Consider the following 16904-nt stretch of genomic DNA (forward strand, 5'->3'; position numbering starts at 1 on the left):
CATCTCTTCTTTTCTTACACATTTTGTTAAAATTACTTTTAATGTTTACGAATACAAATCCTCAAATTAAAAGCACGTATATAGTCCCATTCAGCAATGATTTTTAGTTAAAAGCCGAATAATTCGCTTTTGGGTACATACTACTTAAATTTTTATTTATATGTTTCTCAGAGTGTTTTGGAGAAATCACAAGTCTATATCTAATCAACGAATTGCCAAAACTGACAAAATATTTGTTTTAAAATTAAAGAATTTACTAAAAATTTCAATTGTAGACGAAACATGATAAAATGCAGGATTAGCTATAATTTTTTTGTTCGGGACAAGTGTTATCAATGTCATAACAAAAGTCAATATTAAAAAATTAAATATAATAACGAGTGTCAAGATCAATAAAATTAGTGTAACATTTACATTAATTATTACGTGTAATGTAATTAATAACAATCATTTAAGACAAATATGGCAAATTGGAGCTGATAATGTGTTTATTTTGAAATTGAAGAGATTAATATGTCTTATAGAAACATAAATATTTGAAAATTTAAATTTGTCTAATGTCTAGAAAGTATTTGTGTATTTTGTGTTTTCGACATATGCAAATATTTTTCTATAGTTTTTTACGAAAAATTAAAAAAGACAATAATTTTCTTTACATTCACATTGGTTTTTCTTTTGTTACCATAAAAATAATAAAACTAATTATGCAATGACTTATTTATTAAAAACGACAATTATATAATCTAAAGAAACCTACATAATTTTTTATACAATTAAAAAAAAAGATCCCTATGCTTTTCTTTATTTTGTCTATAAAATGTACGGAATTATTTTTTCATAAAGTTGAATTACATCCACAAGCCCAGACCGGAGATAAAATAAAGGAAAATTGCGATTTCGATATTGATTCAATTTTAACAGAGACATATAAAGAGACGAATCCTAAATACATATCAGATCTAAAAGAAATTTATAACGAGTTATTGGGATCTTTTGAACCGGAAAATAACAAATTATATAACCTAGATAATGAAAGTCAAATGTTCTTTTATGAAGAGAAAACATCTAAATTTGAAGAACCATTAAAACAAAAACTTGAAAATATGAATAAAATTTTCTGTCAAATTGAAGCCAAAGCACAAAATAAATTATTCAATACTCCAACTAAAACTATGATTATTGAATTCGATAAAAGAGAACTAAAAAAAATAACCCAAAATAGAAATTATCTACATAAAAAATGTTATCCCTATCGAAATAAGCTATTAAAAAAAACGAGAATTCTTTTAGAAAAGATCGAACAAATAGATCTTATTGATAACACAATTTTTAATGATGTTTTAGATTTCATTATTGATATATTTAATTTTATAATACCCAAAAGTCATAATATAACAATAACTTCTAGCCCTTTTAAATTAAAACATCTTCTTAAATTAGATGTTTGGAAAATAAAGAAAGTATCAAAAAAGATAAATATATCAGATTTAATCGCAGCTTTAATCGAATATTACGTTTATTTAAATAAAGATAAGGATGGTAAGATGCACGAAATTGTGGAAGACTTTAATAATTTAAATTTGGATTATGTTAATTTTTGTATACAAAAAGAAGCTATTTATATTCGTATAAACAAGATAATAGAAATTATCAATGAAAAGAAAAAGTTTTTAAAATAAAATACATTATAGTTGGTTTTAAAAAAAATAATTTAGATTTTTTTCAGACCCTATTCATTGTGCCTATAAAATCATTTTTATAATAATTAGTGTATAAAAAATATGTATGGTTTGTAATTTAATTAAAGGATATGCTGAAAAAAGATAACACAAGCGCAAAATTCTAAATTAATAAGCTAATTTAAAAAAATACAATGGGGCTAATTTTATGGTATAGTAGCTATTTTATGCCATTTTAATATTTTTATCCATTTTTGATCCATGTTCAGTTTAAATCATCATTAAATTACGGCATAATGACTAAATCTCGTTTAAAAAAAATGTAGTGGGTCAAATATCAAGTGTAACTGCTAAAGTCAACAATTTATAATAAATCTACGTTGATTATAATATTTTTTCTTACTTAATTTTATTATACCATGCAAATAAAATAATTTTCTAATAATGACACGCAAAATATCTTTGACGTATAATTAATCTCAACAAGACGCTTTGTAAATTATTATTAGCAAGTATGAGCATTTATATGGTTTGATCTGGAATTATTCAGTATATTTAACGTAAAAATGTTATGACACAAACTATTGTTTAGTAATCATTAAATATTAAATTATGATGGTTTAAATGAATAAAAAACGAGAAAAGGTATTTTTATTTTATACGAACGCTATTGTTATTTTCAACAATGATAGAATTTAATTATAAGGTTAATAAAAAAATATAAAGAATAAATTACTTTTGAAGCTATTATTTATTTAATTTTCTTCAGTTTACCTTCACTGGCGCGCACTCTATCTGGTTACAACACTGTAAGCTATTTCTACTTGTTCTTGGTTCCAGATCCACTCTTAGTGAGATCTGCCGGTGTTTAAAGAATATGATTTCAGCGTCTTCATTAAATCTGAATTGGATGTAGGCTTCGGTACAGTCGATATATTATGTGTTGCACGCATTAAATTTTGATTTATTGTTCTATGACTTTTTTCTTCTTTGTTATCGGCTTTCTTTTATTTAACTAACTTGTGAATATTTGATACATATTGTTAAATGACCTATCTAAATTAAAATGAAAAATCACATAATAATACGGCAATAAAATTACAATATTTAGAATTATCTGCAGTATAAACTGTATTCAAAGTACGAATGATATTGAATTACCTATCTATAAAACTCACAATTCTTATTACCTCCGAAAAAATTATAATTTAACAATCTTAATGTTCTTTGTTAAACGTTCATATAATTTGCTTTCTTAAGGTCCTAAATAAAAGTTTTAAAAATCTCTAAACCTAGTATAGTTATCGTGTCAAAATAATGTTTCATGTCTCTAACCTTCTAAGGCAATTGTATTTATACTTAATACTATAAATATAAATTTCATCTTAACAATATGTTTAACGAAAATAAAATATTTCATAGATCCATTGCGTATTTAAGATTTAAGTCAGGACTAGAACTAGGTACATTTATAGAATCAAGACTAAAAGGCTATCACTGGCTGACCTTGCGACTTAACTTCAAAGAATAATTAAAATTACTTGTAACGCTTAGTTAACGCTATAAAGATATATGAAAAAATTATAAAATTTAGAGAATTCATAGTATTTAAATAAAATTTTTTAATTCGATTTTTAAGATTGCAGATATCGAAGAATTCATATATAAAAGAATTAAAAATTGTGCAAATGAAAGCAATATGATTCATAATGTACTAACAAAATATGATAAGTAATAAATTATTATATCATACAAACAAACGACTTTATCTTCACAACTACATAAAAACTTAGATGATGATAATTATATATCGTAAAAATTTACAGAACAATCAAAAAAGGTCTAAAAATAAATATATAGTCGTTTAATGGCATAATAAACTTGTAATAGGAAAAAATAATCTACACATAAAAATATTAAAAATTTGAAATAACACAAAACAGCAAAAGGGATTCACCAATAAAATTGTTGCATAATATTCATAACTAAAAACTTTTCAAAGGTAATAAGGATTAATAATTTAAATAATTTTAAGAACTTTTCGTCGTGTTCTTTTTGCAGAGTAAAATTTTCTATGTGACGTAAAACGATATAGCAATTTTATATTGTGGTTTTTATTATCATCTACGCTCTTAAATATTTTTTTAAATCACATGTAAAAAAAACAAGCCAAATTTGAAAAACTTCGTATACAAAAGTACAGATTTTATTTTTAAATAGTGTTGTGCTCTTTAAAGATTCAGCTTACTTTTAAAGTGAAAGGAAATTTCTTATTTAATTTTGCAACAATTTTAGCTGAGAAACATGGCGAAATGGGTCTGTAGACATTCATAAAAATTTAAAACCTTTGAGGAGCTATCTAAATCATGTAATATGTAAAATAAAAAAGGCTTTGGTGAATTTAATAACAGTCCAATATTTTTGTATAATAAGAAAAGTAATGAAATTTTAAAAAATTATGACGGAGTCTAAATATATGAGGAAAGGTTTTGGTTCTTGTAATCAAAGCAAATAAATCATCAGAAATTCTAACTGTAAACATTTAAATTCAATTAGATGCAGACAACTCGAAGAAATTAAACACAAAAGACCACATTTAAGCACTAATGTACTTTTTTCAAAAAAGCTACTATAACTTGCCATAAAGACCACTAATAACATCAAAGACATGCCCTTATATAAAATATGTTATTACTATGTCTGTAGTTTATTATTTCTATAATTATTTTTTCTATGCAAAAATATATTATATGAAAATATCTATACGTTTTTTGCAGTTAAAACATCATCTTAAAGTAGATATATGGAAACTTATCCCAACAATTAAAAAAAATTAATAAACTAGATCTAATTGGAATTACAATTTCTTATTACGATGATAAAAAACGATTAAAATATGAAAAATTTAAAACCATTTAAAGTTTTGCATTATCATTAAAATTTCTGATCAGCAAGATTGATAAAATTGTACGCAATAAAACCAGTTAAATATTTACAAAAAAAAATCGAAACGATAAATTGTATTAATTAGGAAAAATTCATTAGTTTTATAAGTATTTGAAAGTGTGCTTTTTATTATATATTTAAATTGTTTTAGAACCCTTATATATCAACAATCTAGGGTTTTTTAGAAAATAAAGATATTTATTTATGACCATAAATTTAACAAACTTATAATCTTGTCTGCTTAACTGATTAACCCTTATAATTACTTACGAAGTATTATTACGTTGTTTTAATAACTGTCTGTGGTTTAAAAGGAACTTTTAATGCAAATATTCTCTTAAATATTTTTTTTTTAACTTACAATATTATTAAGATCGTTTAATGAGACAGTTTCAATTTTATTTTTTTTGTCTAAAGGTCCATAATACCTACTAACTAAATTTAATGTGAATAAAATATAATTTATGATTTGTTTATGACTCTATTATTGTTGGTCTAAATAGTATTATAAACTCTTTTTATTGATTTTTGTTCTTATAAATTTTTAATATTTTACAGTAAAAATATTAAGCCTTAAAGTTAAAAGAAATGACACAAAAAAAAATTTTATTGCATTCTAATTAGTTGCATTAAGCAAGTACAGTTAATACAAATAAGGACGCATAAATAGCAAAGGAATACAATATTAGCGGTTTTAAAATTCATATGAACATCGACAAACATCTCTAGCCTGCCTATCGCATCAATTGATTTATAAACTTTCTAAAATTACAAAAATAAAACAGTAAGTTTATTTTGTAAGGTTTTAACTAAAGCGTCTACCACTAGCATCTTGTTACTGTTGAATTCTTAAATATTTTTTTTTTAACTAAGAGTTCGGATAGATCATAATTTAAAAGTTATTTTTTCAAAACAAATCATGTTAAACCTCACATAAACATATAAAAATTGAGTGGTTTATAAAAAATCTGTAAATTTATAGTTCTTATTATGTTTTGGGGAATTACATTTCTCTTCTATACCTGACGGGATATAAAATATGAAAAACAGAAAAGTTCGGCTAAGCCGTTGAGCGTATTATAGATATCAAGACAAATAAGCCTAAAATCTTATATATTATGCTTACCTTGTTCAGTTCATTTCTAAAGACCTTACAAATGTTAAAACCTCGGAAATTTTAACTAAAATTAGTACCATCTTCAACTCTTCAATTAGTGTAGATCTGCAAAAAGTATATCTTGACAGTTTCGCCTTAAATAACACAACATTACTCACTCTATCATAGCTATTATTAGATTAAGACTAATTATTCTACTTTATCTACATAATAATCTAAATCAGCCTTTAGAAATATTTGATAATTTTGATTGATTTAGCTGATTATTTTTTTGCGTACTAAAGTCATTTTAAAATTCAGTATCTAGATATATTCAAGCATAATTTTGTTTTAGTCCAATATAAAGGCTTTTAATGTTTCAGAATGTATATAAAAATTTCGAAGCAGAGCTTTAATGAAATTATAAAATTCTTGGGTAAATTGATGTCTCAATTTGTTTATGCATATTTTTCTCATTTTATATCGTATGTAGTAGTTAGCCCACACACTGTTACTTGTTCCGATACACAATATAAATTGATTTACCTAACATGGAAACTGTAGTAAATGAAAATAATCAAGTTTGTCCTATTTTACAGTTTATAATGATATTAATTAGTCAAATATTGTTATCTACAATATGTAGTTAGAAAATATAAAAAGTAATAGAATACGTCATCTTGTAACTATATATGCGTTAATATATGAAATAAATGAGAAAATTGCAGAACCCTTTAAGGCAATACCTTATATTTATTAATTATTTTGTGTAATTACATTTTTAAAATATTAAAAAAATATTTATTTCATTATTTGGGTGCGATTCCTATGTAACTTTCCATTTATTGTTCCAATACGTACTTTAATTAGAAAATTTTCTGTTTATGACTTGCAATTAAACTAATTGTACTTAATTTTTGCACTATCTCTTTTAAATCTAAAATTAATTGAAAATAAGATTTTATACATTTTTATTATGTAGATCTAAAATAACGTTCGCTATTTTTATAATCGAAATAATCAAAAACTTCTGGTGTTAATTCTCTCTCCAATATTTGTTTAAAACTTTAAGAAGGTTGACATACGTCAGATTGTGAAGCCAAGAAGTTTTAATTTCCTAAATCATCAAGCTCTTATTTTAAACTACATTGACAATTAAAAGAGGAAATTAAAATGTAAAAAAGTATAACAAAACAAGAATAAATTGCATTATTGATTTGTATCTATGGTTGTAATACCAGTAACATTATAATCGTTAAATCATACTCAGATGCAATAAAAAAATTCCAATTAAAATTGCAGATTTGATTTTCACAAAGTCAAAAAGTTGTAAGATTACTTCGTTATACATGTTGAAGAAATTTACTGCTCTTCGGATACACATTCTAAAATAATAATTAAAACAAAATGCACCACAGGTGAAAATTTATGAAATAATATTTTAAATTGATGTATACAAGTATTTTTATTATGTCAAACTTTTTTGTTCAGCGATGTAGACAAAATATATATTTCATTAAGGTGACTTATGATTCTCTTTTTTTTGATCATTGTAAATTTTATGTGTTTTCCTTTTTTAAACATAGATAAAAAGATCATGAATTATAAATAAATGTGAATAAACACCATGAATGCATCATTTTCAGTTTTTTACGATTAACAAATTTTTTATGAAATTTACGTCTAATTTATTATATAAATATATAAATAATTCGGTATTAAACAAACATGCATATCTTATCAAATATATGAAAAATTAAACATAAATTTTTTAGGTACTATAACTATTACTTTGTTATAAGAATTAATAGATTTTTTTTAGAAATTAAGCTATGTTTTTCCTAATGTTTGAACTGCCTTTATGTAATTTTATTCCACTTAATCTTGCTTACAAAGTTTCTGTACAATACTCGTAAAACAATTTCCTGAAATACTTTAAAATCTCTTTGAAAAATAATTGTTATGAAGATTTAGAATTAAGTAGTATTTATGTGTTAATATTTCTTTTCTTGCCCATAGTGTAAAAGATAACATGTTTTCATAAATTTACCATGTATTTGATGCGGTATTTTTGCATATTACAAATTGAGTCATATATCAATAAACAATAATTCTATTATTACAAACATCATGCGTATTTTAAGTCTTTACATTTTTTAAATCACCAAAAAAAATTTAAAACGAAAAAATAACACTAAAGACGTCAGCAACGATTCTCAAAATTGCGTGTTTGACAAAAATCTATAAAATACATAGAAATTTTTGTTTTAGGGATGTTTTTGAAAATATATTCACATACAACCTAACATATAGTCCTTTTTTTCTTATTTTAGGGATGCAGGGAATTAATCGACAAAGATATGTTTACTATGTTTCTTTCCTTTTCTTCTCATATTGAATGCTCGAAAATCGAAACCACCTAAAAAACAAAAGTTGAGATATCAAAAAATTGAAAATTTAATTATGAACATGTTAAATTTACCTATAAACGAAACAAAAATGATTTTATGTGAGGCTTAGCATGTGCCGTATAAACAATTCTTTGTACATAAATATTTCTTGCATTAATAGCCGAATTAATATATAATTCTTTTAATAACGCATTGGAATGTTCTTAAGAGCATTTCAGTTAAAATTAAAAATTAAGTTTGTAAAAAATCTTGTAAAAAAAACTTCATTTGTTTTCTATTATACAATATAAATTAAATCTAGGGATATTGAGATAAATTATCATATTTATTTAAATATTATTAATTTTAAATTTTTTTGTCAAGAACATCACATGTACGGAATAAGCTGTTCAGCCTCTTCATGACTAATACTGTTTTTTATTTCCTTATCGTTGTAATAGCTTGCTCTCAAGTGTCTTCTTATGGGATCGAAAAATTAACGTCTGCGTTCGGTCAATGATTTTAAGCATATTTCTATGTTTTGCGTGGTGATTAGTAATAAATTGTAATGAACAATATTTTTATCTAAAATTATCAAACTCAATTGTTGGTGGAGAACAAAATGTATAAGACACTTTTATATGTGTTAGACATATCCAAGTTAAGGGTTATTTATTTATAAAATATATTTAGGATAATAATCCACAACATCCCCGCGACTAGGTATTTGTACCACCTCCCCCCTCTAAAGATAGAACTCCTCCTTTTTGATTTTACGTAGTTGAGTAATATGCCTTTTACTAACTTTACCTTTAAGATTAATCAGATACGTATCGTTATTCAATATACCTACAACTTCGCCCATAGCGGAAAATTTAGGCTGTCCTTTATATTTATGAATATGATCTTCTATCAGAACAAAATCGCGTAGCTCTAGTTTTAGATAATTAGGGTTCTTAAACATTTTTTTGTATTTTTTAATTCTATTTTCGAAATATTTATTCTTTAGTAATTCTAAATTTTCTGTGTTTAAAGCCTCTTTGGGTGTCATGTTTGTAGCCGAATGGCAGATACTATTATAACTATCAAGTACATTGTCAACTCGTTTTGACAATCTTATTGTTTTTTCTTGTTTGTTTACCCCTTCACCCATAGTTCTATTAAATCGTTCAATTCTACCATTTGAACAATGATGATATGGTGAAGTTACATGATAGACAATCCCGTTTTCAATCATCCAATTTTTTATATATTCACTGTTGTTTTCTTTTGCAGCGTCAGAGACAAATGTCTTCACTTTGAACTTCTTATGTACTATTTCTAAAAACATTAATAAGTTGAGACTGGTTTTATTCTTAAATACTTTGGCTATTGCATATCTTGAAAAATAATCTATTGCTGTAAAAATATATGAACCTTTTATTGGTCCTATAATGTCAAAGGCTACCTTTTGCCCCGGTTCAAAAGCTTCGATGAATCTATAACCCGTTATTCGTACCGGATTGTATTCTTTACACTTAAAACATTCTTTAACGATTCCTTTAACTTCTGTTAATTTAATGTTTTTCTCAGGTTCATTTTCACATAAATATTCGTAAGTTGCTTTAGCTCCTCTATGTACCAGCTTTTCATGAGCTTGTACTAAACTCTCTTTATTGTCAGTTACGCTGATATTGTTTATTTCTTTATGTTGGCGAGATAAAGCATCGACATGTGCCAATTCCGTAGGTTTTTTGTATTTAATTTCAAAGTCATACATTTGGATCCTTTCTATCCATCTAATTATTCGTGATGACTTAATTTCTCCTTTTAAGTTGAGGGCTTCTAACGCTCTGTGGTCTGTAAAAATTATAAATCTTCTACCAAGTAACCAATATTTAAAATGCTCCATTGCCCATAATGAAGCCAACATTTCTTTCTCCGTGATCGTATAATTTAATTCTGCATCTCTCAGTTGCCTGGATGCAAATGCTATGGGTCGTTCTATTCCATCACAAATTTGGCTGAGTATTGCACCAAGTCCCGTGTTGGACGCATCAGTCGTTAAAATAAAGTTAGAAGCTAGATCGGGTTGATATAAGCATAGTTCTGAAGTTAATATTTTCTTAAGCGTATTAAATGCCTGTTCTTGACTTTCTCCCCATTCAAACTGTCGATTTTTCTTTAACAAAAGCACTAAGGGGTTACAGATATCAGCACAATTCTTAATAAATTTTCTATAATAATTAATGACTCCTAAAAATTTTCTTACGTCGTCTGCACTCTTGGGTGTTTTGTACATATTAATTCCTTCTGTTTTATCTATTATTGGTCTAATTTTATTTTGTGAAATTTTATGACCTAAAAACTCAACTTCTTCTTTTAAAATTGTGATTTTCTCTTTATTTGCAGAAAATCCTGCTCTATTAAGCAGACGGCAAACTTTAGCCAAAGCTTTGTAATGCTCTTCAATAGTTTCGGAGTAAATCAAAACATCATCAACATATGCAAAACATGTTCTCCCAATTCCCTCATTCAAGACTTTATCAATTACTCTTTGAAACATTGCCGGAGAGTTTTTAAATCCCATTGGCATACGGACATATTCATATGTTTTATCTTTTATTCGAAAAGCCGTTTTCTCTCTGTCCGCTTCACGTAGTTTGACCTGAAAAAATGCTTCTTTAAGATCTATTTTCGAAAAGTATTTGCTTTTGCCTAAGCAATAAATATATTCCTCTATCCTAAGCAGGGTATAACTATCTAGCTCAACAATATTGTTGAGTTTAATTAAATTTATGGTCAATCCAGCGCTGCCATCTTTCTTTTCAACGGGCCTCACATTATTTAACCATGTTGATTTGGACTCTCTAATGTAATTATTATGCAATAATCTTTTTATTTCCACTTCTACTTTCTTCTCCCAAGCCTGTGGAATTCTATAAGTTCTTTCGACAACCTTTTTTCCTTTTTCTGTGTCAATTCTACATTCAAACCCTTTTATTCCTTCTGGTTTCCATGTGCATAGATTGTCAATTTCGTCTTTATAGTTACAAATCTTTGGTTCTTCAATGTTCTGACCCCCATGGGACATCCATTGTCTTCCTATAATAACTGTTAAATCTGTTCTTTTTGGTAATATAAAAAATTTTTCTCTGAAAGTGTTTTCCTTATAGCTAAAAACTATCCATACATATTCTGTAATTTTAAATTCTTCTAGTAAACAAGTATACAGGCTGATAGGCTGCTTAAGTTTATATCTCTTCTCTTGAATTTTATTTACAATATTATTTGTAACAAAACTATACTCAGAACCAGTATCAAATACAGTTCGTAATTTAAAATTTTTTATAAAAATATAATTGTCTTTGGTTATTTCCTCAATTTTTTCAATATTATTGATGTTCTTATTTATTTTTCCTTCTCTTGAAGATGACTTTTGGATTTTTCTATAAGTAGCTTCTTTAATTACTACTTCTAATCTTTTAATTATTTCCAAAAATTCATCATTTATGACCGAAAACTATATAGTAGCTTTCTCAATCTCTACCCTCATCTTCTTTAACCCAAGAAAACTGACTAATAAGATTACTTCTTCGTCTTCAATTATGCTATCTCCTAATTGCTTCATTCTTTTAAGATAAGTATAACAAGTTTCATCCTTCTTCTGAAATTCTCTAAAAAAATCTCTTTTTGAAACTTTATTTTCAAAGGTACCAATCATGAATTCTTTCCATTCTTCATAAACAAATTTTTTTAGTTTCTTTGACTTTTCAAATTTCTCGTTGGCTTCAAAAATTTCAATGCTTGCCCTTTCCAGTATATAATCAATCTTGTCATTATCTGACAATGACTTAAAGTTTTTTTTCCTTTCTAATCTTTTTATTTTGACTATTATATCTTTACCCGATATTTGTAGGGTGAGACTAGCCAACAACTCCATGATGTCTGTTTTTTTGTATTCTCCACCATGTTAGACATATCCAAGTTAAGGGTTATTTATTTATAAAATATATTTAGGATAATAATCCACAACAAATACCATATTCTTTTTGATTTTTCTCAAATTTGATTCTAAGACCTCTTTTTGTTCTTCTAAAATCTCGAACCGAACTTGACTCTGATTCACTACCTACTTCTATTTTGAAACTATTATCCTTGTTATTTTTTTTATAATATTTATCTCTGTTAATCTTCAGTCTGCATTCAAACACCATATGCCCTTGTCTATCACAATAGAAGCATCTCGGTACTCTCAATTTTTGTCTGCGTTGTTCTCTACTAATTTCTTCATTTACCGCCCTAGAAACCCATTCTCTATTTCCTCATATCTCTTCTCTTCCTCCTATACTTCCTTAATTCTCAACAGTAGCTTCTTCCTTATTCCTTCAATATTTTCTTCTTTTTTTGATATTTCTCACAATAGAATCTTTTAAATCTATCGAAGCCAACTTGAACAGCTCACTCTTCCATTTCTCTCTATCGACCTCTCTCAAATCCAATTCATAGAATATACGCTTTAACTCCTGTAACATCTTTCTGACCACTTGGCCACAGTCCTCTCTTGTGAACTCTTCTTTAGGTATCGCCCCCATATAAGTGCTTAACATAATTGGGGTTTAATATAATAACTAATATAACATTCTATATTTTTTTTGTTGTTTGTATCATGACAAAAATGAATAATTTCACTACGTATTAACCGAGCATTGTTAATGTTTAAATCGTCAATTTTAAGGGCTATCTTTAATCTTGCCAAATAATAAGACTTCAGACGTATCGTATTAGCTAAGAGTAATTAAAGATTATTTTAAAAATGAAGAAGCTCTTCAATTTTTTAATACTGATAATTAATCGACCTGACTAAAAAAATACAATATTTCTATCTTTTAATTCTAATTAAAAAACAAATAAAATGATTGGGAAAAAAATTACAACCCACCCTATGCCTCTATTTTTGAAAAATCGAAAAAATGCAAAATCGATTTTTTGGATATTATAAATTAAAGTTACTATAGTAAATTAATATTTACAAAAGAAATAGTCGACAGCCCATTTGGTAAGATTTAAAACTAAATTAATATTGATAGTATAACTCTTAAAAAAAAGTATTCCAGGCAAAAAAAAAACAATAATGCTCGTATTTTTTCTCGAAACGAATATAAAGAATAGTTACTTTGGATACAATATCCGACTATTGGTAAATTAAAAATTATATTAGTAAAAATTAAAATGTTTATTTAGCTCAATGGTAGATAGCAGATTGTCATTAAGCATGGATAAATTTAAACTTTGGGGAAAAAATGTTTCTTTTTTTAGGATGCAGTCAGAACGATTCAACTATTGTAATAACTACGGTAATATTGAAATGATTCGAATGATCTTGCGTCGTTTAGATATAAAAAGATTCGAATCGAGTTGAAAACGCATCATATCCTTGTGATGACTTATTATAAATAGAAATATCTGCTAGGTATGGCTGTTACACAGTAAAGTGGGATATTAGAGCATATAAGAGACTGGATATAGTGGAACAATAGAAGGCTTTGTAACCATATGCTAAAAAATTCTAAAACACGGTGCGCGAAAACTAGTAGAAAAATATAGGTAGGCGCAGCCTATCAAAAGCCGAGCTGATGGCATGGCACTGTAAGGTGCCTTATACGCATAAAGATGATTGTGAGAACTTTCTAGCTTGTAAGACGTTGTCTCTCGGGGCATCAAATAATTTCATTTTAATATATTCACTATGAGTTACTCTAGGCAGTTTCATGATAGTGATGAGCAATTGTTATTTTAGTCCAAGGTACCAATGGATACGGTAAAGCTTGATGCAAATGCAATTCATATGCAGGAAATTTTCGTAAGTAATAACCTTACAGTATCAGTTATAAAAGGTAATCTAAATTCCCTCTGCCGCCTATGTAAGATTTCTTTCTTCCTCTACATGCAATGAGAAAAAATTTCTTGCTATTCTTAAGTGTTTTCGATCGTATAACTAATATGTTACAAACTAGCGGTTCAACTTATATGCCGTGTCAATGCCTACTAGGATTATCTGAGGATAGTCTATATATCTATTTTTCTTATTTCTATAATATTGGTAAACATAAATTTATGAAATGGCGTAATTATTATTTTTGTTCACTATACAAAAAACTTTGTAATGAATCATATATTGATTTAGTATTATATAAAGAAACCAAAATTCAGAATGAGAATGTCTCTAATAGGAATATTAAATTACTACACAGAGAAAATTATATCGGGCTGAAGAAAGACGATTTTTTTTTCATCAAAATATCGTATTTTTGCAAAAACCCCTATTTTATAACTTATTTAAATAAATAATTAATTATGTTTAAAACAAGTAATGAAAAAAATCTTTTTCTCAATAAATTTGATTAGTTTGGTTGTAATTTTTTAACTATTATAATCAGATAATTATTGTTTATGTCAATTTTACTATTGTAATATATTGTTATTAAAAACAAACCCCATGTTTTTATTTCATTCTTTATTAATCACTTCAAGTCTGGTTTTAGAAACAAGTGAACATTCTGTAGTGATACAATTTAATCAACAGATGAATAAAATCGAAGACATTGATATTATGACAATTTTAGCAGAGGAGCATAGCGGATTGCCGCAGGAAGATTATATTGATCCTACAATGGAAGAACTTTTTGAACATTTAATAAGCGGAGGCAGTTTAAATGATCTTTATGACATAAAGTCCCAAGATACGCTTCAACATATTTACAATGCCGTAATTGAAAATCCTTCAAGTATAATAAACTGTATTATAACATTAGAAAATCAACTAAATCAAATGAAGTATAAATTATATCAAATCAAAGAAGAGTCTAAATCTCGTTATGTTCAAATGCCAAATTTAATTCACGAACATGAATTCGGCAATGACGAAATAACAAAGCTTATGGAATACCGAACTCAATTACGGCGATTTTTTTTAAAGTATGAAAAATCTTTGTTTGAATACTCTGAATATATAAAAGAAAAATACATCAAAATTCCCATTATATACAATGAAGTTGTAGTTTCAACTTTCAATTTTTTTATTGATGTTTGTGATTTTATAATACCTATAAATTCCCATTTATCAGTACGTTATAATACAATGATTTTACTGAATAAATTTTTATTGGATCATTGGAAAATACAAGAAGTGTTGAATACTATTTATTTACCAAACCTTATTGAAGCCATTATAATATATTGTAAGAGTATGATAACTTACAGTGGTAAAGATCAAAAAGAATTTAATAAACACTTGAAAACTTTATTAAATAATTTTAAAAACTTTTATGACGAAAAAGATGATATGTGCATTCGATTATATGAACCATGTCGGCTAATGTATATGAATCATATGTCGATGAAAGAAAATATTTTCAGTAGTAACTTATTTTATAGAATACTTAAGTAAATTTGACCTTAAATCGATAATATTAATAGCATACACAATGTATATCACATGAACCATGTACTAATTCATTATTTATGAAAAAGCTTAGATTTTTTAAAAAATGTTGAAATTAAAGCAAAATTTTGAATCTTGCACCAAAAGTTTTATAGGAAAGTTATTTTTTATTAGTTTTCGGGCGATATGTATTTAAGCACTTTAATTTTGAATTTCAACTTTCTATTTATAACACTTTGTCAAAAATAAAAAGCAAATGCTCATAAAAAACCATTATACAACATATAAAAGGTCTTTAATAAAAGTGAATGTATAAAAAATTGTTCAAAGGCTGTTAATAGTGTGCGTATTACAAACTTGTTTTTATTAGATGTCAAAACACATATTTTAACTTAATAATGCCTATATATTTTTTGTTTTTGATTGACTAGAGTATTATAAAATTTAAAAAAAAATTGATAAAAAAGTTAAGGGTAAAGATTAGGGCCACAGTTGTTGCGGTAGGTCCTGATTATGACGATTTATGTTACTTTTTTGTTCCAGAGTATTATATAGTGTCCAATATTTTTTTCTGCTGTCGCAATACTTTCTACATATATTATATTAAAAATGAATATGGACGCTAAATTTTAATTAAATTTTTCTTACAGTAATTTTTTCAACAATTGTTTGGTTTTATTAACCACATGTAAAAAAGAATTCCACTACATATATTTTAGCATAAGTTGTACGTATAAAGTGAAATTTTTTGTCATTGTTTTTATCTACAACGTTCATAGATTCATAAATGAAAAGGACTTAAAAATATAAATAGGGATTAAATGTACAAGATAAAAAATTGGGCATAATATATATTAATGAATCCTTTTTTTACTTAGTTTTTGAAATTTTTATGTTCATGGGGAAATGCAACTTTACGATATACATTCATGTCTTACGTTTTAAATGTTAGAAACAAGACTGAATAATCATAAAAAGATAAAGACAAATTTTTCAGAACCAACTGAAAGCGCAAAATTTTGCTTTAAGCTATAACAAAAATGAAAGTATATCTTGACGGACATTGTCAAGAGACAACGGTTAATAGTATAATGCTGTATGATTTTAATTTTTTTGTCCTTTGCAATGAATTGATTCGTCTACTATAAATTAAATGCCATCATAAAAGTATTTTACCTACAAGACACAAACAAATGTTTCTGAATTGCATATAAAATGTCTAAAACTTATTGTTTAAGTATTTTTTATAGATTAATAGAATAATAACTTGCGCATAACAAATGTAAAATTAATTGGATTAATGATGTATACAGATTTTGTTTCATTATATTATATAAACAGGTAAAACATATCCACATATTGAATTTATG

The 16904-nt window shown here is 26.1% G+C and overlaps 2 protein-coding genes across 3 annotated transcripts; both read left to right on the top strand.

Annotated features, from left to right (window-relative positions):
• Positions 1–791: 791 nt before the first annotated feature.
• On the top strand, positions 792–1679 carry VNE69_02110 (uncharacterized protein; the record flags this gene model as incomplete). Its single annotated transcript, XM_065472657.1, has 1 exon — positions 792–1679. The coding sequence occupies one exon, from the start codon at positions 792–794 to the stop codon at positions 1677–1679; it is 888 nt and encodes a 295-aa protein (XP_065328729.1).
• Positions 1680–14589: 12910 nt separating this feature from the next.
• Positions 14590–15540, top strand: VNE69_02111 (uncharacterized protein; the record flags this gene model as incomplete). Of its 2 annotated transcripts, XM_065472659.1 has the most annotated exons (2): positions 14590–15147; positions 15218–15235. In XM_065472659.1, 2 exons carry the CDS (start codon positions 14590–14592, stop codon positions 15233–15235), a joined length of 576 nt encoding a protein of 191 aa, XP_065328731.1. The 2 variants fall into 2 exon arrangements, with proteins under 2 accessions (XP_065328731.1, XP_065328730.1); XM_065472658.1 differs by having other exon boundaries at positions 14590–15540.
• Positions 15541–16904: the final 1364 nt, after the last annotated feature.

The sequence above is a fragment of the Vairimorpha necatrix genome, chromosome 2, assembly GCF_036630325.1.
Source record: "Vairimorpha necatrix chromosome 2, complete sequence".
Taxonomy (NCBI): Eukaryota; Fungi; Microsporidia; family Nosematidae; genus Vairimorpha; species Vairimorpha necatrix.